The 25,617-nt window shown below is 43.4% G+C and overlaps 1 protein-coding gene across 5 annotated transcripts; it reads left to right on the top strand.

Annotated features, from left to right (window-relative positions):
• The first annotated feature begins 397 nt into the window (after window positions 1-397).
• METTL13 (methyltransferase 13, eEF1A N-terminus and K55) lies at window positions 398-25,328 on the top strand. Of its 5 annotated transcripts, XM_055111577.2 has the most exons (11): window positions 398-770; window positions 5,581-5,715; window positions 6,596-6,630; window positions 8,836-9,725; window positions 11,349-12,108; window positions 13,488-13,687; window positions 15,347-15,542; window positions 18,062-18,226; window positions 19,627-19,845; window positions 22,007-22,138; window positions 24,083-25,328. In XM_055111577.2, the coding sequence occupies exons 4-11, from the start codon at window positions 9,573-9,575 to the stop codon at window positions 24,355-24,357; spliced, it is 2,100 nt and encodes a 699-aa protein (XP_054967552.1). In that variant the 5' UTR covers window positions 398-770; window positions 5,581-5,715; window positions 6,596-6,630; window positions 8,836-9,572; the 3' UTR covers window positions 24,358-25,328. The 5 variants fall into 5 exon arrangements, with proteins under 5 accessions (XP_054967552.1, XP_054967551.1, XP_034796468.1 ...); XM_055111576.2 differs by lacking the exon at window positions 5,581-5,715; XM_034940577.3 differs by lacking the exon at window positions 5,581-5,715 and having other exon boundaries at window positions 404-770; window positions 11,349-11,648; window positions 13,496-13,687.
• Window positions 25,329-25,617: the final 289 nt, after the last annotated feature.

Below are 25,617 nucleotides of genomic sequence, written 5' to 3'. Positions count from 1 at the left end.
CTGTTGAGACTGAGACTCATGGGGGACCTATTTAAAAGAATAGGATTGTCAAGGGAGATATCTCTGAGGAAGTAACATTTACGCTGAAACTAGAAGCATGAAAAGAAACCAATCATGCAAAAAGCAAGTGTCCCAGGCAGAAAGGACAGCAAGAGCAAAGCCTGTTAGGCAGGAAAGAGTTTCGTATTTTAAAAAAATGTGTTATTTTAAAAAGTGTGGTAAAAAACATCACAAACAATTTACCATCTTAAGCCGGGCTCAGTAGTACAAACCTGTAATCCCAGCACTTTGGGAGGCAGAGGAGAGATGATCGCTTGAGGCCAGGAGTTGAAGACTAGCCTGGCCAACATGGTGAAACCCCGTCTCTACCAAAATAATACAAAAAATTAGCTGGGCGTGGTGGCACACCCCTGTAGTCCCAGCTACTTGGGAGGCTGAAGCATAAGAATTGCTTCAACCCAGGAGGTGGAGGTTTCAGTGAGCCAAGATTGCACCACTGCACTCCAGCCTGGGCGACAGAGTGAGAGTCCATCTCAAACAAAACAAAACAAAAAAAACAATTTACCATCTTAACCATTTCTAAGTGTAAGTTCAGTGGTGTTAACTACATTCACATTGTTGTGCAATAGATGTCTAGAACTTCCTTGTCTTACAATTCTGAAATCTATACCTATTGAAAAACAACTAACTCCTCATTCCTGGCCCCCAAGCCCTTGGCAACTACAATTCTACTTTCTGCTTCTATCATTTGACTACTTTAGATACCTCATGTAAGTGGAATCATTCAGTATTTATCTTTTCTGTGACTGGTTTATGTCACTTAGCATAATGTCCTCAAGGTTTATCCATATTGTATCATGTGACTGGATTTCTCTCTTTTTTAAGCAGAATAATATTCCACTGCACGTATATACCACATTGTTTATCCATTCATCTGTCAATGGACATTTGGGTTGCTTCTAGCTCTTGGCTATTGTGAATAATGCTGCAATGAACATGGGTATGTGAATATCTTTTCAAGAGTCTGCTTTAAATTATTTTGAATATATACCCAGTGGTGGGTTTGCCAGATCATGTGGTAATTCTCTTTTTAAATTTTGAGGAACTTCCATACTGTTTTCCACAGTAACTGCATTATTTTATATTCCTACCAATAGTTCACAGGGTTCCAGTTTCTCCACATCCTCAATACTTGTTTTCTGTTTGTTTGTTTTTTTGATGGCCATTCTAATGGGTGTGAGATGCTATCTCATTTTTTTTTAATTTGCATTTCTTTAATGATTAGTGATGTTGAACACCTTTTCATATGCTGTTGGCTATTTGTATATCTTCTTTGGAGAAATGTCAAGTCCTTTGCCCTTTATAAAAATTTGCTGTTGTTGTTGTTGTTGCTTGTGTTTGTGTATTCTAGATATTAACAACTTATCAGATATATGATTTGTAAGTATTTTCTTCCATCCCATAGGTTGCCTTTTCACTCTGCTGATTGTTTCCTTTGATGCACAGGAGATTTTAAGTTTAATGTAGTCCCATTTGTCTATTTTTGCTTTTGTTACCTATACTTTTGGTGTCGTAGCCAAAAAGTCATTACCAAATCTAATGTTTTGAAGCTTTCCCCCTAAGTTTTCCTCTAGAAGCTTCACAGTGTTATCCGTTTTTAGTTAGTTTTTGTATATGGTGTAGGGTAAGGCTCCAACTTCATTCTTTTGCATGCAGATATCCAGTTTTCCCAACACCAAGGGAATTGGCATTTTTGAGAAGGAAGGGGCAGGTTAGTGTGTCTGGAGCTTGGTGAACAAGGAGAATGATAGAAGATAAAGTTGGATCATGAAAGGGTATGCTAAGATTCTAGATTTCTTTCTCAATGCATTGGGAAGCTACCGGAGAGTGACATGGACAGATTTATACTTTTAAATGATCATTGTGTTCCTCAAAAAGTTAAACATAAAATTACCATGTGATCCAGCAGTTCTACTCCTATATATTCTAAATAACTAAAAACACACTTTTCACACAAATTCTTGTACATTAATGTTCATAGCAAGACTACTCATCATAGCCAAATAGTGGAAACAACCCAAACTCCCTCTATGGATAAATAGATATACCACATTTATCTACACAATGGAATATTATCAGTCATAAAATGGAATATATATATACTGTTGTATGCTATGACAAAGATGAACCTTGAAAACATTATACTAAGTAGAAGAAGTCAGACACAAAAGACCACATAATATATAATTCTGTTCATGCGAAACATCCAGAATAGGCACATCTATTAAAGACAGAAAATAGGTAAGCAGTTTCGACAGGAAGGAGGGGAAAATAGGACTAATTGCTAAGAGGTAGGGATGATGGAAATGTTCTGGAATTAGACAGTGGTAATGATTGCACAGCATTGTGAATGTACTAGAAAACACAAAAGTGCATACTTTTTTATTTTTTATGTTTTGAGACAGGGTCTCGCTCTGTCACCCAGGCTGGAGTGTAGCGGTACAATCACAGCTCACTGCAGTTTTGACCCACTCCCACCCCCAACCCCGCCAGCCCCAGGCTCTGGTGATTCTCCCACCTCAACCTCCCAAGTAGCTGGGATCATATGCATACACCATCATGCCCTGCTAATTTTTAAATTGTTCAGTAGAGACAGGGTCTCCCTATGTTACCCAGGCTGGTTTTGAACTCCTGGCTTCAAGTAATCCTCCTGCTTCAGCCTCCCAAAGATCTGGGATTACAGGTGTGAGCCACCATGCCTGCCCAGTGTACACTTTTAGATGGTGAATTTTATGTGAAGCATATCTCAGTTCAAAAAATCTTATTAAAAAAAATCAGCCCAGCATGGTAGCTCACGTCTAGATCATTCTGATTCCAAATCCCAACCTTAACTTCTGTGCTATATAGTTTCTAGCTAAGGGTTCCCTCTTCTGTCAGCTGTCTTCAGAAATATACCATATTCTCTGAGGACATTTCTCTTTTGAGTCTTCAAACACCAGAGCTTACATGGTGAACTGTTTAAAATTTTTTAAAAATTAAAAAAATGAAAAACATCAGAGCTGCTGCTTGGATGAAATTTTGACACGTGGAAATTTTTTTTCTACTGTATGTCAGCAGTGAGGATGAAGATATACTATTCAAAGATGAGATGAATTAAGAACAGTAAAATGTTTTGGCACCATAATTTGTGATTCTTCTTAGGAAAAGGTCATTCGTGCAGCCCCATGGCAAGAAAACAGTTTTAGTTTTAGAGAAGCATTACATACTATAACTTTTTTGTTGGACTAAAGGGAGTTTTGTTCTTCTGGTTTCTTTGAGGACTCTGGATCTGAACGTTAAAAAATCCTCTGGGTGGAGTGCTCAAGTGAATTTTATTTATTAAATGCTGTTTTAAAATCCATTCCCTTAGTGGTAGAAAAATATTGTTATGGGCTGAGGACAGAGAGCATCTATAAAAATGGGATACGTGAGATGGTCATGGGTTAGAATGCTAGAGTGTAGGAGAAAAACAAAATGTTTTTCAAGTTTTTCTTTTCCTGCAAAGAAACTGAAGTTTGGAATAAAATTATGAAGAAAACAGTCTAATAGCTTACCCTTGTGGTTTTTCCCAGTATCCAGGCTGTAGAAAACAAAGACAGTCAAAAGGAGGCTTTGTGAGCCCCCTCATATAGGGGTCAAATGTATTCACGCACAGCCTGTTAACCTTGGCATCATTCCTTCATCTCCCCAGTCTTCCAGCTTTCAAAATGTTATTGCCTACTGGCCCCAAAGGCAAACAACTTGCAATGTATAATATGCCCTATATTAATGCCTTGCAGTCCATGCATATGAGGAAACCAATCCATCAACAGACGCCCTTAGTGACAGAGTAGGAAACTACTGCACAAAGAAAATCCTGGGAATCAAATACAATACCCAGAGGCAGTCACGGCTGAATTCGCTCAGTCATATATAACTTTTTTTTTCACTTACTTGTAATGAATTGGAATTTTGCCTTAATTATATATGTATAGGTATATATATTTAAGAAAGCAGTGTGTAATCATCTATGTTGAAACTAATTTGTTAATCTTGTACAAGGCTGGCACATTCTCCCAAAGGGATTCTCTGCCAATGTGAAAATTAACTCTGTAGCTCTGAGCCTCTCCTTCCCATGGATTCAATGTATGAGAAAAATTCTTGGCCAATCACAAGTGCTATACAAACTAAAAAATACTATTATGCACTGGGCATGGTGGCTTACACCTGTAATCCTACCGCTTTGAGAGACTGAGGTGGGAGGATCCCTTGAATTCAGCAGTTTGAGACCAGCCTGGGCAACATAGGGAGAGCCTGTCTCTGCAAAAATATATATATTTTTAAATTAGCCAGGCATGGAGGCTCGTACCTGTAGTCCCAGCTACTTGGGAGACTGAGGTGGAAGGATCACTTGAGCCCATGAAGTCGAGGCTGCAGTAAGCTGTGACTGCACCACTGCACTCCAGCCTGGGTGACAGAGTGAGACCCTGTCTTATATAAACAAACAAACAAATAAATAAATAAATAGCTATTATCATCATCCCAATCTTAGGAATCCAATATCAGCTTGATAGTCACTTTTCAAGTCAACAATATCGTCAAGAAAAGTGTTGACACTCAGCTAATAAAATGGCAGAATGTTACCCTAGGATGTTATTGTGTCTGCCTTCTATTGTCCCAAGACACAGGAGAACATTCATTTTTAAACTTCTCAAATGTGGAAAACAAACCCATTTGCTAAGATGATTTCCAATTTGAAATAGTTTCCAGCATTATATGAGCCACTCCCTGTACACCAAAGAGACATTCCCTTTACTCAACTTTATATCCCACTCGTGAAACATTTTCATGTGTTGGACCTACCAACTCCAACTGGATACCACTGACAGGAAGTGAGAAGGGTATGAGCCCTGGGGTAGGCATGCAGGGTGGGGAGACTGGCTTTTAGCTCTGGCTCTGGTTTTTACTGGAGTGATAACCTCTAAATTCTTTTCTAGTAACAGTTCTACAAATAATACCCCTTTCAACTTCCCCGTTTCTTTCTACAGACTATTTCTTCAGTCATCCAGAGGCCGATGTAGGAGTCATTTATGAGTCCCTCAGTCTTTTATTCCCCCTATTCAATCAGTCATCAAGTGCCTCAGTCTTTTCTGAGAACATCTCTCAGATCAGGTCTTTCTGTCATGACTCTGCTTCTCTGTTGACTTCCTGTGGCCTGACAGGCCGAAGCTAAATATGTGGAATAGAAGACTCCTCAAAACCTGCCCTTTACCTCAGCCTCTAGTTGTATCTTCTGCTGCTTTCTCCCCACTGTGACTTTCTGCCCCAACCACACATACTCTCTCTCTCTCTTTCTCTCTTCTGTTTATGTTCCGTATTAGTTTCCTATCACTACTGTAACAAATTACCAAAAACTAGTACCATATGCAATACAAATTTATTATCTTACAGTTGGATCAGTCAGAAGTCTGACAAGTCTCAATAAATTAAAATCAAGATGTCAACAGGGCCGTATTTCTTCTGGAGGCTCTACAGGAGAATCCATTTCTTTTCCTTTTCCAGGTTCTAGAGGTCACCACCTTTCCTTGGTTCATGGCTGCTTTCCTTCATCTTCAAAGCCAGAAACATTGGGCCAAGCCCTTCTGTCTCTCCCTCTTCCACTTTAAAAGACCCTTGTGGCCCAGCCTGGCCAACACGGTGAGACTACTAAAAATACAAACATTAGCTGGGTGTGTGCACGCCTGTAATCTGTAGCTACTCAAGAGGCTGAGGCAGGAGAATTGCTTGAACCTGGGAGGTGGAGTTTGCAGTGAGCCAAGATCGTGCCACTGCACTCCAGACTGGGCAACAGAGTAAGACTCCATCTCAAAAAAAAAAAAAAAAGAAAGAAAATGAAAAAGGACCCTGTGATTACATTGAGCTCAGTTAGATAATCTTGCTATGTCAGCTGATTAGCATCCTTAATTGCATCTACAACCTTAATTCTTCTTTGCCTTGTAACCTGTTACCTTCACAGTTTCGGTTCAGGGGATTAGGAGGTAGACATCTTTGGGGGAGCATTATTTTGCCTCTCTCATCCTCTGCCTCCCAAATTGTCAGAGATGCTTTTTATTTCCTCTTTCTTATTTTACAATTAATCGTAGTAACAATCAATTGAATATTATTACCACAATTATGAGTATGTTTCAATCAAGTACGTTTGACTGTAAATTATATATCCAGAGGTCTGAATTTATATTTTTAGGAAAAAACTCCACAATACTGAATGGCTTTATCTAAATTTAGTTTGCCTTTTAAATCATATTTTTAACCACTCTGGGGATCGTAATAAAACACAAAGCATTTTAACATCTTATTGGCTTAAATTAACTAAGTATACTAATGATAACACATACCTATCAATTATATTTCATAGTTAAATCTTGAGAGAAATAAGCTTCAAATAAGTATTTTGAAAGGTTAATGCTAGGGTCTAATGTTACAATATATCTAAAATATTTCTGTGTTAATCTTACAATTTTAGAAAATCTCTAGTATGTTTAAGCTTAAAATGTTCTGGTTGTTATCACTTTTTTAGGCTCACAGAAGGGAGGCAGGCACAGATGGAAAAACGTAAGTTACTTACCCTTTTGGTCTGAAAAACACTGCAAACAGTAATCATACTTTTAAAGCATCAAATACAGGGCTGGAGCCTGGGCTGTGATAGAAATAACTTCGTCTTTTCTAATAACATGACCTTAACAGAACAGACAATGGAGACAGAGGGAAAAGCAGCAGCCAGAAATTCTTGTAAAGGTTCCAGAAGGTGAACCATGCTTTTTGGTTTTTCACCTATGTCATGCTGATATTAAGCAGTCAGATTATATAGTATTTTTGTCCCTTCCTCAGGGAAGCCTTCTCTGGTTACCCCTTAGATCAGTAGAGGTCACAAAGATATACTATCATGGAATGGTATGGTTCTCCTTCACAGCACTTATAACTCCCATTACAGACTATTTTTGTAATTGTTTAATGTGCCCTCCACGTGATTACCATGCTTACCACTGCATCCTTAGCTTCTACCACAGTGATTGGCCCCTATTAGACAATTAAAATATTTGTTGAATTGAATTGAATAAAGCTTTGGGGGGCACAGAGCAGCTGCTATGGTTTTTGTTTGTTTTTGTTGTTGTCGTTTTTGAGAGGGAGTCTCCCTCTGTTGGCCAGGATGGAGTGCGGTGGCACAATCTCTTGGCTCACTGCAACCTCCGCCTCCCGGGTTCAAGCGATTCTCCTGCCTCAGCCTCCTGAGTAGCTGGGACTACAGGCACACACAACCACGCTCGGCTAATTTTTGTATTTTTATTAGAGACATGGTTTCACCATGTTGGCCAGGCTGATCTCAAACTCCTGATCTCAAGTGATCCGCCCGCCTCGGCCTACCAAAGTGGTAGGATTACAGGCGTGAGCCACCGCGCCTGGCTGCTATGCTGTTTTGCTTCTTTGGTATCGTGTAGCACATTCAGTACAAGTGATGTCCTCCGCTCTCAATAAGTGCTTCCTAAAGAACTCACATTTCACCCATTCAGAACCTTGCATGGTGTAGTAGCTGAAGCTACTACTTCAAGGACTCCTTCTCTTTATCTTGGGTAGAGAGGAACAATGTGAACTCAGCAAAGGGATCATGAAAACAGATTTTCTCTTATGTTACTTGTAGAAAGCTTTTAGATTTATCATTGAAAATTGCGAATTTGGAACCATATCCATTTTGACTTATCTCTTAATTGTATTTTAAAACAGTGGTTCTCAAAAAAGTGTGGTTCCGGGACCAACATCATCAGCATCGTGGGAACTTGTTAGAAACACAAATCCTTGGGCCTCACCACTGAACTAATGACTTAGAACAGGGGTGGGACTGGAGAATTCTGTGTTTTAACAAGTCCTCCAGGTGATTCTGACGCATGCCAGTTTGAGAATCACTTTTTTAAACCAATGTTTAAGTCCAATCTAACCTACTTAACTATTAACAGTCTACCTGGCTATCTACCTGTGCTAGTGTAGTATGTAACAGCCCACAGCACACATGCTCAATTCCAAGCCTATCTGCTCTCCTCAATCAGTATATTCCTCCTGCAATTTATCATGGTATGAAAGGCCCAGTGATACACATGTTTGGTCATTTTCAAATAGTGCCTGCCAGCATAGTGGCTCACACCAGTCATCCCAGCACTTTGGTAGGCTGAGGCGAGATGATCACTTGAGCTCAGGAGTTTGAGACCAGCCCGGACAACATGGCGAAACCCCATTTCTACAAAAAAAAAAAAAAAAAAAAAAAAAAAAAAAAAAAAAATTAGCCAGCGGTAGTGGCATGCTACTTGGGAGGCTGAGGTGGGAGGATCCCCTGACCCCTGGAAAGTGGAGACTGCAGTGAGCCATGACTGCACCACTGCACTCCAGTCTGGGCGACAGAGAGAGACCCTGTCTGAAAAAAAAGTGCCTTTCACAGAAGCTTCCTCAGGGTATTAGCATGAGCATGTGAAAATACAGTATGTTTATCAAACACATAAAATAAGCAGTTATAAATAACGTCAGAGTAACACAAGGAGGCCAATTATCAAAATGAAAGGCTAGTTTTGCATGCTGTGTTGAGGAGAGAAGGAAGAGGGAGTTTTCACGTTATTACACTTTTGATAGCAGAATCCTATATTTTGGTGCAGAGGTGGCAAAATAAGGCGGGGGGTGGTGGTGCGCAGAAGCTTACAAGGTTAGAATGTGCAGCGTTTTTACGACGGACTGGCTTTACTCATTTCCTGCCTCACTTCTCTCCTATCTGTATAGGTTTTTCTTTTCGTCCTCCTCTACCAGTACGCTCCCGCCTGCCGCGCTCCGCCCCTGTGCGGCGCACGATCGGAGTCAGTGATTAAGCCGGCTCCAAGACGAAGCGGAGGCCGAGCCCAGGAAGCAAGCGCGCTCTCCGCCCCGCCTGGAGGGAGGGCCCAACCACAGCACAGCCGCGCTCACTCGCCACCCGGACGTGACCTAGTTCTCACAGAGGCCCGGCCTCTTCCGCCACAACTCCGGCCCGCGGTCCCGCCCCGTCCCGTGAATGGTCGGCCGGCCTCAGGTCAAAAAAGGGTTTAGGTGTCTGCGACGGAGCCTCCGGAGAAAGGCAAGCACGTCGCAGCCAATGAGGTGATAGAAACGCAAAGCAGCGACCAATGACTAGCTGAGTTGGGCTGGGCCGGCCGACGAATCACGAGGCTTCGCACCCGGATATGGTTATGGGCTCGGAAATCTAGTTCGGGAAAAGTGTGAGGGGCTCTTCACGTGGGGAAGGGACAGCAGGCGCGGAGGAGGGGGCAAGCGTGTGTGAGATTCAGTGGTCCATGCGTGCGTTTGTCGTGTAAGGGTCATTCCTGGGGTTTGGAGTGGGGGAACAAATCAATGTGGCTGTTTTTCCGTGGAAAGAATTCCCACTGCAGTGTCCCGGAGCCTGCGTGTGGTGGGCAAGCTCCTCAAATGGTATCTCACAGGGAATAGGGGAGTCTTGAAAACGCAGCTTCGGCAGTAGGAACATGAACCTCTTACCTAAAAGTTCCAAGGAGTTTGGCTCCGTTGACTATTGGGAGAAGTTCTTCCAGCAGCGAGGAAAGAAAGCTTTCGAGTGGTATGGAACCTACCTGGAACTGTGCGGGGTGCTACACAAATATATCAAGCCCAGGGAAAAGGTGAGCGCGCGTTGGCAGCCCTTCGTACGTGCTCCGGAAGGTGGGAACTGGTAACAGGAATCTTGCACTTGGTGGACAGTGACAGGCGGGAGGACCCTAGTTGGACGCATATTTCAGCATTTCCTGCATTGTTCCTGCTAAAAGACAAACTAAAATATTCTTTCAGGCCGGGCGCGGTGGCTCACACCTGTAATCCGAACACTTTGGGAGACCGAGGTGGGAGGATCGCTTGAGCCCAGGAGTTAAAGACCAGCCTGGGGAACATGAGACCTCGTCTCTACAAAAAATGAAAAAATTAGCCGGGCATGGTGGCGCGCATCTGTATTTCCAGCTACTCGGGAGGCTTAGGCGGGAGGATCGCTTGAGCCCAGGAGGTCGAGGCTGCAGTGAGCCATGATCACGCCACTGCACTCCAGTCTGGGTGACAGAGTGAGACCCTGTCTAAAAAAAAAAAAAAAAATTGTTTTAAAGGTTTTCAGATAATAGACCTCCCACCCCAGCTCATTCTTGGATTAATAACCCTACTTGAAGAGTGACTTCCCATCTTGAAAGTATGTTCTTCTGTCACTGTGCATTCCTGTGCAACCTGCAGCAGGTGTGACTTTGTGTATGAATTTGTTTTTCAAATAGTCGTTGAGTGCGCCCCAAGTTTCAGGCACTGCTCAGTCCTTAAACTATAAGAGCATTAAGACGTAAACCCTGCACATGTTCCAGAAGTGAAACGTGATAAGTACAACAATGGGTTTGGTATAGGTGAGATTGTACTGGAGGTAGGGAAGGAGGAAGGTAGAAAACTTAACATTTGTGGGGAAGCTTTATGTGCCAAGCCTTATGTTGGGTGCTGTGTATGTGCATGTGCAATCTTTGAATTCTCATCATAAATTCAGGTGAGTGGCCATGCATACATTTTACAGATGAGGAAACTGAGGCCCCGAGAGCCACTTTTTCTTTTTTTTTTTTTGCCCAAGATCATGCCCAGGTGGTCATGTGGGGATTTAAACTCAGGCCTGTCTGGCTCCAGAACATATGCACATCTCTTTGTACCATGCTTTTCCAAAGATGGCAATATCAGAATTTCTAAGTTTGAATGGGAGATTGCTCCCTGGAGAGGGAGACAACAATCTGAATTTTAAGTTTGGCTTCAGAAGATAGCCAAATATCATGAGATGGAATCCGTGATGGAAGTAAGATTTGAATCCTCACAAAGTGTACTTTATTGTCTAAAGGAGCCAAAGGCATGAGTAGATTGAGGAAATAGGGTTATTCCTGGCCTAGGATTTCAACTGTAACTCTATATTTGGATTCTCTGACTTCCTATTAATTCCTGAGTAATAAGTGCATGTTTTAGAGAAAAGAACAATTATGATTAATTTGTTTCTGCAACACAAAGCCCATTCTCATATAACCTGTATTGTAGCTGAATGTGGTTTTCACTAGCAAGTATATGTGGTGTTTCAAGATAGAGTCTAGCATCAACTCTACAATGTTGCTCTTTCTCTGGCAGTAGCATCTCCACCTTCTGAAAATGTGACTCAGCCAAGGTGAGACTTGATTCCTTGAAGTACCTGAAGTACAGTCCTTTGCTTTGATTACCTCCCTCTTGTCTGTGAATTTTTTCTCCAGGTGCTGGTGATTGGGTGTGGCAACTCAGAACTGAGTGAGCAACTGTATGATGTGGGCTATCGGGATATAGTGAACATCGACATCAGTGAGGTTGTCATCAAGCAAATGAAGGAATGTAATGCCACCCGACGGCCCCAGATGAGCTTCTTGAAGATGGACATGACGCAGATGGAGTTTCCTGATGCCTCGTTCCAGGTGGTGTTGGACAAGGGCACCCTGGATGCTGTCCTGACAGATGAGGAAGAGAAGACCTTACAACAGGTGGACAGGATGCTGGCTGAGGTTGGCCGTGTCCTGCAGGTGGGCGGTCGCTATCTCTGCATCTCCCTGGCTCAGGCTCACATCCTGAAGAAAGCAGTGGGCCACTTCTCCCGGGAGGGGTGGATGGTGAGGGTGCACCAAGTGGCCAACAGCCAGGACCAGGTGTTGGAAGCAGAGCCTCAGTTCTCCTTGCCTGTCTTTGCCTTCATCATGACCAAGTTCAGGCCAGTCCCTGGCTCTGCCCTTCAGATCTTTGAGCTGTGTGCTCAGGAGCAGGGCAAGCCTGTGCGGCTGGAGAGTGCCGAGCGGCTGGCCGAGGCGGTGCAGGAGCGGCAGCAGTATGCCTGGCTGTGCAGCCAGCTGCGCCGCAAGGCCAGGCTGGGGAGTGTGTCTCTGGACTTGTGCGATGGGGACACGGGGGAGCCACGCTACACCCTCCACGTGGTGGACAGCCCCACTGTGAAACCATCGCGGGACAATCATTTTGCGATTTTCATCAGTGAGTTGGGATTGCTCCCTCTCTTCCCTGGAGGGGCTGGCTTACAGGGGCTGGGGCTGGGGCTGGGGCTGGGGCTGAGGCTGGGCTGGGGCTTTGGTGGGATTCTGGACTGTTTTTTGTCTTGCAGGGGTTTGTACTTCCAGAGGATTAGACTACCCAAGGCATGATGAAAGGAGAGTAATAGCTCTCTAGCAACCTGCTTCGAGTTGAGACCTATTCCTTTTCATCTGCCATTGCAAAGGCTTGATGAAGTGTGAGAATGGGGTTGGTAGGGAAGAGAGAGAATAGAGATAAATTTAGGAGGTCACATATGATATAGAGATGCTAGTTACTTTGTAGCATGGAGTAATGGAAGTAATGCTGGACTAGCAAGTCTAGGACATAGGTTCTAGTCCCAGCTGTAGCCTGTGAGCTGCAGGACCTGGGGAAGTTGCTGTGCTTCTCTGCAAAATTTAGAGAGGCAGCATAGGGTAGCAGCTAAAAAAGTGAGCTCTGGAACCAGACTGTTTGGGTTTCAGTTTTGGCTCAGTCATTTCCTGATGGTGTGACATTAGACAGGTTACTTTTCTTTCTCTGCCTTGATGGGATTGTAACTCTGGTGTAGTTGTGAGAAGTATAAAAGCTCTTAGAAATGGTACCTGGCCTTGGAAGTGCTGTGTAAATGTTAGCCATTATTACTGAAAGCAGTAAGTTATATCAGATTTATCTTAATAAGGATAAAAAAGATAGTAGGAGGAAATGCTTTCAAAAGTAGAACATTGTAGACAAATGCAAAGTGTTTATGGTCTTGGTGTTACGGTAATTTGTTTCCTGGTGACTGAGCTAGTTTTTCAAGTATTCTATAATTCTGTCTGTCCATGTGTGGAAATAAATAGTGCAGTGAATACAAGCGTGGGTAGAGTCTGGGGCTAGACTGCCTGGGTTTGAGTCCCGGCTTCACCATTTACTTATTGTGCGAAGTTGGGCAAATAGTGTAACTTCTGTTTCTCAGTTTCCTCATATGTAAAAATGGGAATAATACTACTACCTGCATCTTGGACTGTTGGAGGATTCCATTAATATATATTTGTCAACAGCTTGGAGTCATGCCTGGCATGGCTTATTTGTGTTGGCATTACTGCTGTTTTTCTTGTGGTAGGTGCCTGCCTCCTTCCCCTACAGACATGCCCACACTTCTTCTCCACCCTTGGTCCTGCCTTATGTCTGATGGGCTGCTTTGCCCTAGGTGTTGTGAACTAGAGAATTGTTAGCTCCTCAGTGGGTCACAGTTGGGGAAGATGCTGGTCTTGGACAGGGACTGGCTCCCTGCCATTTGGGCCATATTGGTTGTGGGCTTGATCACTTTCCAGGACTCCCTGTAACCAAGTTGTTTTTTCTAGTCCCTCAGGGCCGGGAGACCGAGTGGCTCTTTGGCATGGATGAGGGCCGGAAACAGCTGGCGGCCAGTGCTGGCTTCAGGAGGTTGATTACAGTGGCCCTTCACCGAGGTCAGCAGTATGAAAGCATGGACCACATCCAAGCTGAGCTGTCGGCTAGAGTCATGGAGCTGGCCCCAGCTGGGATGCCCACCCAGCAGCAGGTAACAAAGCTTTCGTACGGCTTTCATGGGTCTCTGAAGTCATGTTAGCAGCCAGGGAGGCAGAGGGAGCCTTGGCAGGAGCTAGGACTAGAGTCTATGACTCTTCATCTAATCCTGGAGGGGTATCAGCAGCTAAGGGTTAAATGGCAGGGAAACTGTCCTTTGTCCCAGGCAATGAGAGGAAAGTGAGCACAGTAGCATCTGTGTCTGGGGGAGCCTCTCAGAGTCCATAGACATGGCAGGATGGAAATGCTCTACTCATTGTGGGCTCCAGTTCTTCCTAATTTGAGTTGCTCTGACTGTGGGTTTCTCCTTCCACACTGGACTTTCTTGGTCATTTTGCTTCTTAGAACTATCATTATCTGAGGGTATAAATGGGAGAGAGCCAAAACAGCTCAGCACAGTTATCCAGGTATTCGCATTGCTGGTCAGGTGTTTTACTGGGAAGGAAACCGAAGGTTTTTGCCTAAGTGGTGGTATGGTATTATCAGTTAACACCAACTGTCTTGTGCTATCCTGGTCACCATGGGTAACGAACAAGTGATTTTACTAAAAGAACTTCATGATGAGGAGTTGATCCTTTTTTTTCTTTTTTGAGATAGGGTCTTGCTCTGTTGCCCAGGCTGGACTGGAGTTCAGTGGTGTGATCACGGCTCACTGCAGCCTCAGCCTCAACCTCCTGGGTTCAAACCATCCTCCCACCTCAGCCTTTGGTAGTAGCTGGGACTATAGGTGCAAGCCACCATACCTGGCTAGTTTTTTTTTTTTTACATTTTTTGTAGAGACAGGGTCTCCCTATGTTGCCCAAGCTTTGATCCTTCTTGATAGGTGGGAAAGCAAAGGTATCTAGAGGCTTGGTGCAAATAATAACAGATCTGAAAAAAAAGAACCCAGGCTCCTGGGTTCCTGGCCTGTGGTTTTGCCCACTAGGCTGACTCGTGTTTACGGATGAATGTATGTTTGATTCTTCCTGGCCAACTTTGGGGTTGGTGACCCCTATTTCAAGGAAGCCCAGATCCTCTGAGGAGCTTCATTTGTGACCTCTCACCAGTGCCTGAGTCTGCAGGGTCAGGAGATACTGGTGATTATTAAATAGTCTTATAGGTCTTTAAAAAAAGAAATAAAGATAGGGGGAAGGAGTGGGAAAGTTTAGGGGGAAAGTATATTTTTCTCCTAAGGTTCAGAAAAGTGGGGGGAAAATAGATGAGAATAATTAGGGGAAAGGAATATCTCTCTAGATTTGGAGTGGTTGTTTCTCCCATGGATTTTGTTATCTTTATTCTTGTGTAGATTCCTTCTCATAATCACAGCCCCTTCCTGAGGGTTCCCTCTAGCTTTTGTTATCCTGGACTATTGAGAGTTCTTTTAGGGGTTACTGATGAGAAAAACCCCTAAAAGAACTTGGGGAGAATCAGCTGCATCTCACTAGTTGTTTGGGAGATCTTTATGTGTTCAGTTGATTTTCAAAAGATGAATTAAACCTTTGAGATGAGTTCAAAGGCTCCAGAAAAGTACTTTAATAGAATGGCAAATCTGTGGAGTAGTTGTTGTCTAGAACCGTGGTATGGGGATATATACACACAAAAGGGAAGGGGTTATAATTTCTCTTATTTCTTAAATGAGCTGCTGTTTTGACCACATCTCTGGTTGTACCTTCAGGTCCCCTTTCTGTCTGTGGGTGGGGACATTGGGGTCCGGACCGTTCAGCACCAAGACTGCAGCCCCTTGAGCGGTGACTATGTCATTGAGGACGTGCAAGGGGATGACAAGCGATACTTCCGTCGACTGATCTTCCTCAGCAACAGGAATGTGGTGCAGTCCGAAGCCAGGTTGCTGAAGGATGTGTCTCACAAAGGTGAGGTGTCATAGGCACGGTGGTGGGACCCAAGTGGCCGTGGCATGGACTAGATTTCCTGGGAGCTTGGCCGAGATGTAGGATGGACCTGGGTGTCTGTAGGTTCTTAACCATCTGGACTCTTAGGGTGTGAGTAGCTATAAGCAGAGTACATTCTGTTCTTGAGCAGAGCCTGGCTCTGAAGTGATGGGGGCGTGAGTAGTGAAACCAAATACATGTGATAATCACATTAATGTCTTCGGTTTAAAGGCATCTGTTTTGCAGGTGCTCCATGTACATCTGTGTATTGTTTCAATAGGCCTCTGTGAGGTGAGCCAGAACCATGGAAGTTGCAGGTGAGCCCTGCCCTCCATAGTGTGACTCACCTGTTTCAGAGGGTTTTGGATTGGCGGGTGACTTAGAGGCCATTTAGTATAGCACTGTTCAGTAAAACTGCCTGTGATGAAGGAGATGTTTAGTCCCTGAGTTTCTAATGTGGTCGCGACTAGCCATATGTAGTGCTGAGCGTTTGGAATGTGGCTAGTGTAACTGAGGAACTGAATTTTAATTTTCTTTAATTCTAATTAATTTACATTTATATTTCAACAGCCACAGGGGGCTAGTGGCTAGTATTGGACAGTGTAGATCTAAACCATCTCTTCTAGGATCCCTTTAAGTGGTCTCCCAGCTGTCACTCAGAAACTCCCCCTGATGGGGAATCAATAGTTTGTTTTACCTGTGTTAGTTTGTATTTTAAAAGTGATACTTGCTCATTGAAATCACTTCAAAAGTCAAATATAGACCGCGAAAAGTGAATGCCCCTCACCTCTCCGTCTCCAGTGCATCTTCCCTGTCCGAGGCGCAGATTCAAGGATGGAAGCTGAAATGGCTCTCCTGATTCCCAGTTGTTCCCTTTGCCTGACTGGCCTGCCCTCATAGCAAGGCCATCTGGGAGGAGGGTGGAGACAGAGAATTCAGATGCTTGAGGTCATAGACTGGCTCTAAGCCTAGAATCAAGTTACCCAGCGAAATGGTATTTTTCTTTAGGGGTTTTCCCTGGCCAAGAGCACCCAAGATTGTTGGGTTTCTGCCCTATTGTTTGGTCACTGTGGCTGCAGGTTGGTCCAGTTTCATCTCACTAAAATCTCAGTAAAATTGCTTAAAAGAACATTTTGCCCCTTTCAGTTTGGGTTTCAGGTTTTTTCACCATTGTCATGTTCCTTGATTTCTTGGTAGCACTTTGTTCTCATGGAAAGAACGTTCTCCCTCATGGGAGTATTGGTGAGCAAGAAGGAGAGCATATTAAAAAGTGATTTAATATATCAGAAAAGCACCCCGACTCCACTCATCAATACCTTTTACTGCTGGGGAATGCAGCTGATCCCTATGAAGACACAGCCATCTGTTTAGTATGATACCCTGGAGCAGGGAAGGGAGTGGTGAGAGGGAAAGTGGAGTGGCTTTTTAGGATTTATTTCCTTTTTTGAATACTTGTGATTTCCTTCTTCAGCAAAGGTTGGTAGTGCTACCTGTGTGGCATAGCAGAAAGATGATAGGTGATGGAGACAGGCAGTCCGAGGATCAACTCCTATCTCTACCATCATCTGATTCCCTATTTACTTAACACTTCAGTGGCTCAGTGTGTTCATGTGCCAAGAATTGGAATGATAAGGTTGTTAGAAGAGCTAGAAAAATAAAAGTTACGGTATAGTAATTGGCACATAGTGGGTGATTAGTAACTTTACCTTTCTTTAAAAGACTTTATGAGTAATCTTTTCTCCTGTTAGTGGCCTTACATTTCTTAGACGGGAGGTACCAGGGCTCCTCAGTTGAGTTTTCCTAGGTTTTTGAGTGTGCATTTGCCATTTCCTTTTCCAGCTTCCTTGTATCCATTGTATATGTTAAATGTTTAATGACTATCTCTTTGTGGGGCGGGGTGGGGGGGCACATCCTAATTTATAGTATTTATCAGTTCTCTAGTATAAATACCACCACTGTATTTGTTTGTTTTACGTTGCTTATAAAGGAATACCTGAGACTGGATAATTTGTAAAGAAAAGACGTTTATTTTGGCTTATGGTTCTGCAGACTGTACAAGAAGCATGGTACCAACTTCTGCATTTGGTGAGGCTTCAGGAAGCTTACAATTATCACAGAAGGTGAAGGGAGACCAGGTACATCACATAGCAAGAGAGGGAGCAAAAGAGATGCCAGGCTTTTTTCAACAACAGCTCTAGAGTGAGAACTCACTCAATACCATGGGGAAGGCACCCAGCCATTCATGAGGGATCTGCCCCCGTGACCAGCATGGTGGCTCCGACATTGGGGATCACATTTCAACATGAGATTTGTAGGGGACAAACATCCAGATGATTTCACTATGGCCAGTTGCAAGCTATCAACATGATGTCAACCAGTTTGCAAAATTTTAACGATTGGGTCTTTTGAGTGTTCAAGCCATCTGGAGCACACTGCTGCCAGTAACCCTTGCTTCCTGAGGACTAGTGTACTAAGCATAGGACTTCATATCTCTTGTTTAGCCCAGAAGAAGCGGAAAAAGGACAGGAAGAAGCAGCGGCCTGCTGATGCGGAGGACCTCCCTGCAGCCCCGGGGCAGTCCATTGATAAGAGTTACCTGTGTTGTGAACACCACAAAGCCATGATTGCTGGCCTTGCCCTGCTGAGAAACCCAGAGCTACTCCTAGGTGAGAGAGATGCCACTGCCTTCCACAGAAGGGAGCATAAAGATTACAGACCTAAACAATTGGTGTCACTTGCATTGTAGTTGAAGAATAGCAATTACAAGCTGACAATGTATCTTTCTTCATCTCAACCATATTATAAGTTAATGAGCATTCTAATTAACTGTTGCCTCAAACTCAACCTGTTATATTGAAATTGTATTGAAATATGTTAGAGTCTAAGTGGTATTTTTTCTGTTCATTTCTTTTTAAAATTAAGGTATATCATGTATTCAATGAGATATGTAAAAATACACAGATTTTAATTGTTCAGCTTTTCTGTAATGCATTATTTGAACAAAAGATGCAATTCTATCTTGAATTTCTACTTTCTGAAAAGATTCATATTATAGTTAATGCAGTCATAGCCTTATCGCTAATAGCAGGTTTGGATCTGACTGCATTAGTAAAAATGTTCATGTTTTGTCTGTGATTGTAACCGTTTTCACCTGAAGTCCCTGAATGTGCCTTCTTGGAATACCCTATACTTTTGTCCTATCTTAGTGTTGATGTATGTCACTAGAATCTCAGTTCTTAGATTTAATTCTCAGGGTCTGTCTCCTTCGGGTGACTTTTGTTGTCTTCCTTTGATCCCCCTGTGGTGGCTGTGCTCTGTGCTTAGGAGTAGGAGTTGGGCCTTTGTTTTCCTGTGATTTATGGAACTTGAATGGCTTACCCTTACTTGGTGAGGGTGTCTGAGAAGATGGTGTGGCCTTTTGAGTCAAGGGCAAGGGACATTGCACCTCTGCTGCCTTGTAATCATGAGCAAGATTGCTTGGCCACTCTTCTTCCCTTTCCTAGAGAGGGTCTAATAATTCTTATAGTGAGGAAGTCTTTTTTTTTGAGACAGGGATTCACTTTTGCCCAGGCTGGAGTGCAGTGGTATGATCGCAGCTTACTGCAGCCTTGACCTCCTTAGGCTCCCACGTCAGCTTACCGTGTAGCTGGTACCACAGGTGTGTGTCACCATGCCCAGTTAATTTTTCTACTTTCTATAGACAGGATTTTGCCATGTTGCCCAGGCTGGTCTCGAACTCCTGAGCTCAAGTAATCTGCCCACCTCGGCCTCCCAAAGTGCTGGAATTACAGGTGTGAGCCACTGCCCCTGGCCACTTTGAGATCTTTAAGAGACAATAATAATAACACACTAGTTCATCTTCTGGATCTAGTCATCATGAATCCAAGATTCAGTTATCAGATGTCAAATTCACTCCTAGATTTCTGAAATGAGACAGGGAGACCTCTAAATCTTGTATCCCCTGAATGGAGACAGTGAGCTGACTTTCCCTTTTGCCTTCCCTGAGGCTGGTACAGAATTTTCCAGTGAACAGATGGCAATGTGATGCTCTATTCTTTTCTTACAGAGATCCCACTGGCATTGTTGGTGGTAGGCCTGGGCGGGGGCAGCCTCCCCCTCTTTGTCCACGATCATTTTCCAAAGTCCTGCATTGATGCTGTGGAGATCGATCCCTCCATGTTGGAAGTGGCCACCCAGTGGTTTGGCTTCTCCCAGAGTGACCGAATGAAGGTCCACATTGCAGATGGCCTGGACTATATCGCCAGCCTGGCAGGAGGAGGAGAAGGTACTGCTCTTGGAGCATTTGAAGGGGTGTTGAGGGATGATTGATCCGACATTGTCAGGCCCGCAAGGGCCTCTACAGTTTATCTCTAAGAGAGTGGCATGAGTATCGTTCCAGTCTTCAGCCTGTTCATTTGTTGATATACTTATTCACTAGAGTACCAGCTATATGCTTAGCACTGTGTTAGGTGTGAATGTATAGCAATAAGTAAAACAGGCCATTCCTGCCCTTATGGTGCTAACAGACCAGTGGGCTTTTTTCTGACCTGTAACCTTGTCATTTCCTCACCATCTTAAGAAACCTGAAGTCTAACTGGGCAAAGAAACAGAGAAGAAAAGGTGGAATGTGTGTTGGGAGGTGTTTTTGTAAATATTTCAACTGGAGGTAAAGCCAGAAATAGAGCAAAACAGTATTCATGTAAGATCAGTGGTATACAACCTCAGGGTCCGACATTTGGTAATGTATGGAGACAATTTTTCATTGTCACAAATTGGGGTGGGGGATGTTGCTACTGACATCTAACCGGTAGAGGTCTAGGATGCTAGTAAACATCTTACAATGTTCAGGACGGGCACTGATGACAGAATTATCTGGCCCAGAATTTCCACGGTGCTGAGGTGGAGAAACCTTGATGCAGATGGTACTCTGTGGGAATTTTGATAGGCCTTCTGCAACTAGAATTAAGGTTCCATTTGCTCTAGTAATTTGCATCCCAGATTTAGGACAAAAACCATAAGCATAATAATTTTCTGCAAAATACTAGGGACAGTAACTCTGCTATTATACAGATAGGCTGCTGGTGAGTTTAGTACTTTCTGGAGCTCGAGTCCTTCGGGGAGAAGGCAGTTAGGTTGGTTCAGTTCTGTTCAGGACTGCTGGTCTGCTCATCCCATAACAGATACTCTGGTCTCACTAGATTAGAATATTTTCCAGTAAGGGTGTGGCAAACTAGGAGGCCTGGGACAAGTATTGAACAGATGCTATCTTAATTTTAATTGCAAACTGAATTGAATTGTAACAGTTTCATAGGTTCCCTCTCTGAGGCTAGGGTTAGTTTAGGTGCCCAAGCCCAGACAGCTAATATGGTGAAGTATTTACAACAGTGCCATGCACATGGTAAGTACTTAATCCATGATGTTACTGCTGTTGTTATCTATAGATCAGTTTTCAATGGCTCTGCCCATCTTCTGTAACACCAAAATGTTTCAGATTACTGGAGGGCTCAAGGCTGCAAATGCAGGCTATTGTTTTCCTTGGACTTTGATGAGCCAACATGTTCTCTTTGTAAGAAACCAAAATCAGATCTGTGCTATGAACAATGATAAGCATGCAGCAGTCCTAATTAAATACTTATTAATTATTGAATAATTACGACCACAGTCTCAAAATTTTCTAAAAACCTGTCAGTGGCATTGCAGACCTACCCCTTATAAAAACAATTTAACATTATAGTAAGGAGCAGATCCAATTCTTCATCAGTTCTTTCTCACCCATTTAGCAAAATCATTTCTTTCTTGAGTCAGCTCTTGTTCATGGAACTGCAAAGATAACACTAACTGAAATTTCAGAACATTTTCTCCTATGAGGCAAAATGTGCTGTTTTCAGAGTTAAAAGTTACCATTTGCTGGGTCAACCCTTAAAGGCTTAGTCAGCTGCTTTGTCTAGATCAGTGGTTCTCAACTCTGACTGTATTTAGAATTACCTGGAAAGCTCAAGAAAAATACCAGAGGCTTCCCATCTCTCCTCCCATCTGCCCCCTACTACCCCAGGATATTTTATTCTGTTGGTTGGAGTGTATTCCACATTAGAAGCTTCCCAAGGTGATTGTAATGTTCTGCCATAGTCAAAAGCCACTGGTGTTGATAGACTCTTAACCGAGAAATATTCATGCTAAAATGGACCCCAGTAATGTTTTTGCCTTTGGAAGGTGCTTTTAAATGTGGAAGAAGGTTCCATCTTTACTGTGGGACACTCTGAACCCTGATGACAAGGACTCCCCTGGGCCATGACATCAGTGCCCTTACAGGCAAACCACATCCTCCGTGTCATCCTTCTAACTTAGTCACCATGCCCACCACTGGTAAAGAGGAGGTATAGTGTTGGAATGTAAATGGTATTATTTTATCCAGCAAAGACAAGGACTTGTTTCCTTCTTTTTCCCAGCACGGCCTTGCTACGATGTCATAATGTTTGATGTTGACAGTAAGGATCCAACACTGGGAATGAGTTGTCCGCCCCCAGCATTTGTGGAGCAATCTTTTCTACAGAAGGTTAAAAGCATCTTGACTCCTGAAGGTATGGAGAACAAAAGGTGGGAGAGGGAGGAGAGAAGGGACCATTAACAAAAATTATCTTTTTAATGAAAAATGCACAGAAGTGCCAGCTCGATCAGTTTTTCCAAATTTAATACACCCATTTACTAGCACTAGACACAGAAAATTTCCAGCTTGCCAGAAAGTCGTATCTCTTATCCCCTTTCAGTAACTTGTCCTCGCAAGAGTAATCACTATCTTAACATCTGTCCACCCAGCTTAATTTTGCCTGTTCTTGTTCTTTGTATAAATGGAATCATATGGAATGTTGGAATGTTCCCTTTTTTTTTTTTTGAGACAGGGTTTCACTTTGTTTCCCAGGCTGGAGTGCAGTGGCCTGATCATGGCTCACTGTAGCCTCAAACTCCTGGTCTTAAGGAATCCTCCCACCTCAGTCACCTGAGTAGCTGGGACTACAGGTGGATGCCACCATGCCTGGCTAATTTTTTTATTTTTATTTTTTGTAGAGACAGGATCTCACTATGTTGCCCAGGCTGGTCTCAAACTCCTAGCCTCAAGCGATCCTCCTACCTTGGCCTCCTAAAGTGCTGGGATTACAGGCATGAGCCACTGAACTTGGCTGAATGTACTCTTTAAGTGTCCATTTTCTTTCACTCAACATGTTTGTGAGACTCATTCACAGTGTTGTGTTTACATGGCTTATTTTTATTGCTGTGTTATATCATATAACTTAACAGAATTCGCTTATCCATTCTACTGTTCGTATTTGGTTTGTTTCCTGTGTGGGTCTATGATAAGTGGTGCTGCCATTAACATTCTAGTATATGCCTTTTGATGAATTATGTTTTCAGATCTCTTGGGTATATACACAGGGTTGTAATTGCTGGATCATAGGTTATGGGTATGTTTCTGGCTTTTGTAGATGCTACCACACAGTTTTACAAAGTGGTTGTAGCAGTTCACACTCCCACCAGCATGGTAATGCTAGCTACTACATGATGCTTCCTACACGTGCTCTACTAGGCAGTGTGTTATTTAATCTTCATAGCAGTCCACTTTTTGGGTGAGGAAACTGAGGTTGAAGATTTGCCAAGGTGACGCAAGGTAACAGTTGGGGCTCAAAATCAGTGCCTTGTCACCTCAAAACTGGAGCCTTTAATCCCTATGTTAACAACCCTCTAGGTGTTTTTGATTTGGTGTAAGGCACTGTGGTAACTGGCTTGATTTGGAATCTTAATTGTCAGAAGTCAAGATAACCTTGGCCCTGTCACTGGTTAATAAATACTCTATGGTGTGTATGTCAAGAATGTAATATCCCTGTGGAGTTGGTAAATTTTACTTTCGTAGGGAATCACTTTCTATTGATTGATTGAGACAAAGTCTCATTCTGTCACCCAGGCTGGATTTTGGCTCACTGCAACCTCTGCCTCCTGGGTTCAAGAGATTCTCCTGCCTCAGCCCCACTAGCAGCTCCTGCCTCAGCCTCCCTAGCAGCTGGGATTACAGGCGTCCACCACCATGCCCAGCTAATTTTTATATTTTTAGTAGAGCTGGGGTTTCACCATTTTGGCCAGGCTGGTCTCAAACTCCTGACTTCGAGTGATCTGCCTGCCTCAGCCTCCCAAAGTGATGGGATCATAGACATGAGCCACCGTGCCCAGCTGGGAATCACTTCTTTCTCAAAGCTATTCTTTGGGAAACTGAGGCTTGGAGAATGGTAAAATAACATGTGAGCAGCACAGAAGAGCAAGAAATAAGGCTGGAGTTTGTTTATGGCTCACATGCTCCCCATGCTTTTCTCCATCTGCCTTTCTATGCTGTGTATTCTCTGCAAACTCATCACCACCGTGTGTTTTAGTCCACCAGTCTCCCTGGGACAGGAATTGGTATTTTCCTCAAAGCCGATCCTTGTCTTTCATATGTCTCCTGATGTGAGGTCATTCTGACTTTTCTTCCTACCCTATAGGTGTTTTTATTCTCAACCTTGTGTGCCGAGACTTGGGGCTAAAAGACTCAGTGCTGGCTGGGCTCAAGGCAGTGTTCCCCCTCCTATATGTCCGGCGAATTGAGGGTGAAGTGAATGAGATCCTGTTCTGTCAGCTGCACCCTGAGCAAAAACTTGCCACACCAGAGCTCCTAGAAACAGCCCAGGCTTTGGAGCAGACCCTGAGGAAGCCTGGGAGGGGTTGGGATGACACGTATGTCTTGTCAGATATGCTCAAGACGGTGAAAATTGTGTGACTGCTTAGGCCAAGCAGCCCTCCTGCCTAGACTGACCTTGGACTCCCAGCCTGCCAGAGAATGAAGAAATACAACGCACAGTACTTTTGAAGCTTCGTATTTTTCTTGGCTTCACACTCAGCTACATGTGACCTCCAGCTTGGTGAGATTGCCGGAAGATTAGGGAAAATAAAAATGTCCTTCCCATCTTGTCCTCTTCAGTACCACTTGGGTTGGTTTGTCTTTGCTTCCTACACCATGTCCTTGAGTGGAGTTCCCTGCTGAAGCCCCTAGCACACACTGCATGCCTTAACAAGTGTGTGCAAACCCCTCAGAACTCACGACACCCAAATTTTATTGCGTCTCTACTTATACTGGTTTGCTTTTGATTTATTCCTCTATTAGTTCTATAGGAGTGATCTCAAGTGAGATAGCAGAGCAAGATGCCAAAAGACTATAAATAGAGTAAGGTTTCTATAGATGTGAGACAGATTTGAGAGAGCATTTACTCTGTCTCCCTGTGGATGAAACTGCTGCTGAAATGGTTCCAATTTTTAGGAATCTGCTCACCCACTTCATTATTTGACAGCTTTCCTTGGTGACCCAAACCTTGTAGCCTAAGCCATTTGTCTTTTTCTCAGTGGAGGAAGTGTATGGACCTGGCCCCATGGCTTTGCATGTTAGAGACCTGGCAGACTAAAGTCTCTAGTGTTTGTTTACTCACATTCGTTGAGTGACAGCTCAACTGCATAAATGTGCCAGACTGCATAAAGGGTGGTGGCAGAAGTGAAAATGTTTAAGAATGACCAAAAACATTAGTAATGAAAGTTAATGTGTTCCAGGCATTCTTCTAAGTGGTATACATGCACTGTCTCATTTAATCTGAGATAAAGGATACTTAAGCCCAAACTATATCTAAACCCAAATCTCACTTGGCTGGAAACATCAATCTTAACCATTTATTCAGAACCATTAAACCAATGATTCCAAGACTGGCTTGAATTTTGTCTTTCCTAATTATACCGAGGTTGACTTAATGAGCAGTGCCATGGAAAATAGGCATTGTCACCATTCACCACCTGGCTCTTCTTTCCACAGGCCCTTTAAAAATGGACCCTGACCTTTCAGTTGAAGCATACAGATGCTCTTCAGCCTACGATGGGGTTATACCCTGATAAATCCATCATAAGTAGAAAATGCATTTAATACCCTGATAACCCATTGTAAACTTGAAAAATTGTAAGTCAGAGACTGTCTGTATTTCAGTTAGGTTGTCATCCT

Source organism: Pan paniscus, chromosome 1 (assembly GCF_029289425.2).
Source record: "Pan paniscus chromosome 1, NHGRI_mPanPan1-v2.0_pri, whole genome shotgun sequence".
Classification (NCBI taxonomy): Eukaryota; Metazoa; Chordata; class Mammalia; order Primates; family Hominidae; genus Pan; species Pan paniscus.
This window is presented reverse-complemented; position numbering and strand designations above follow the sequence as displayed.

Excerpts from the sequence above, each read along its gene's own strand:
- METTL13 (XM_055111576.2), top strand. The coding sequence starts at position 9,573 with ATGAACCTCTTACCTAAAAGTTCCAAGGAGTTTGGCTCCGTTGACTAT. Across the intron at positions 12,109-13,487 it reads TCATTTTGCGATTTTCATCA|TCCCTCAGGGCCGGGAGACC; the intron begins GTGAGTTGGGAT and ends TGTTTTTTCTAG. Across the intron at positions 22,139-24,082 it reads AAGCATCTTGACTCCTGAAG|GTGTTTTTATTCTCAACCTT; the intron begins GTATGGAGAACA and ends CCTACCCTATAG.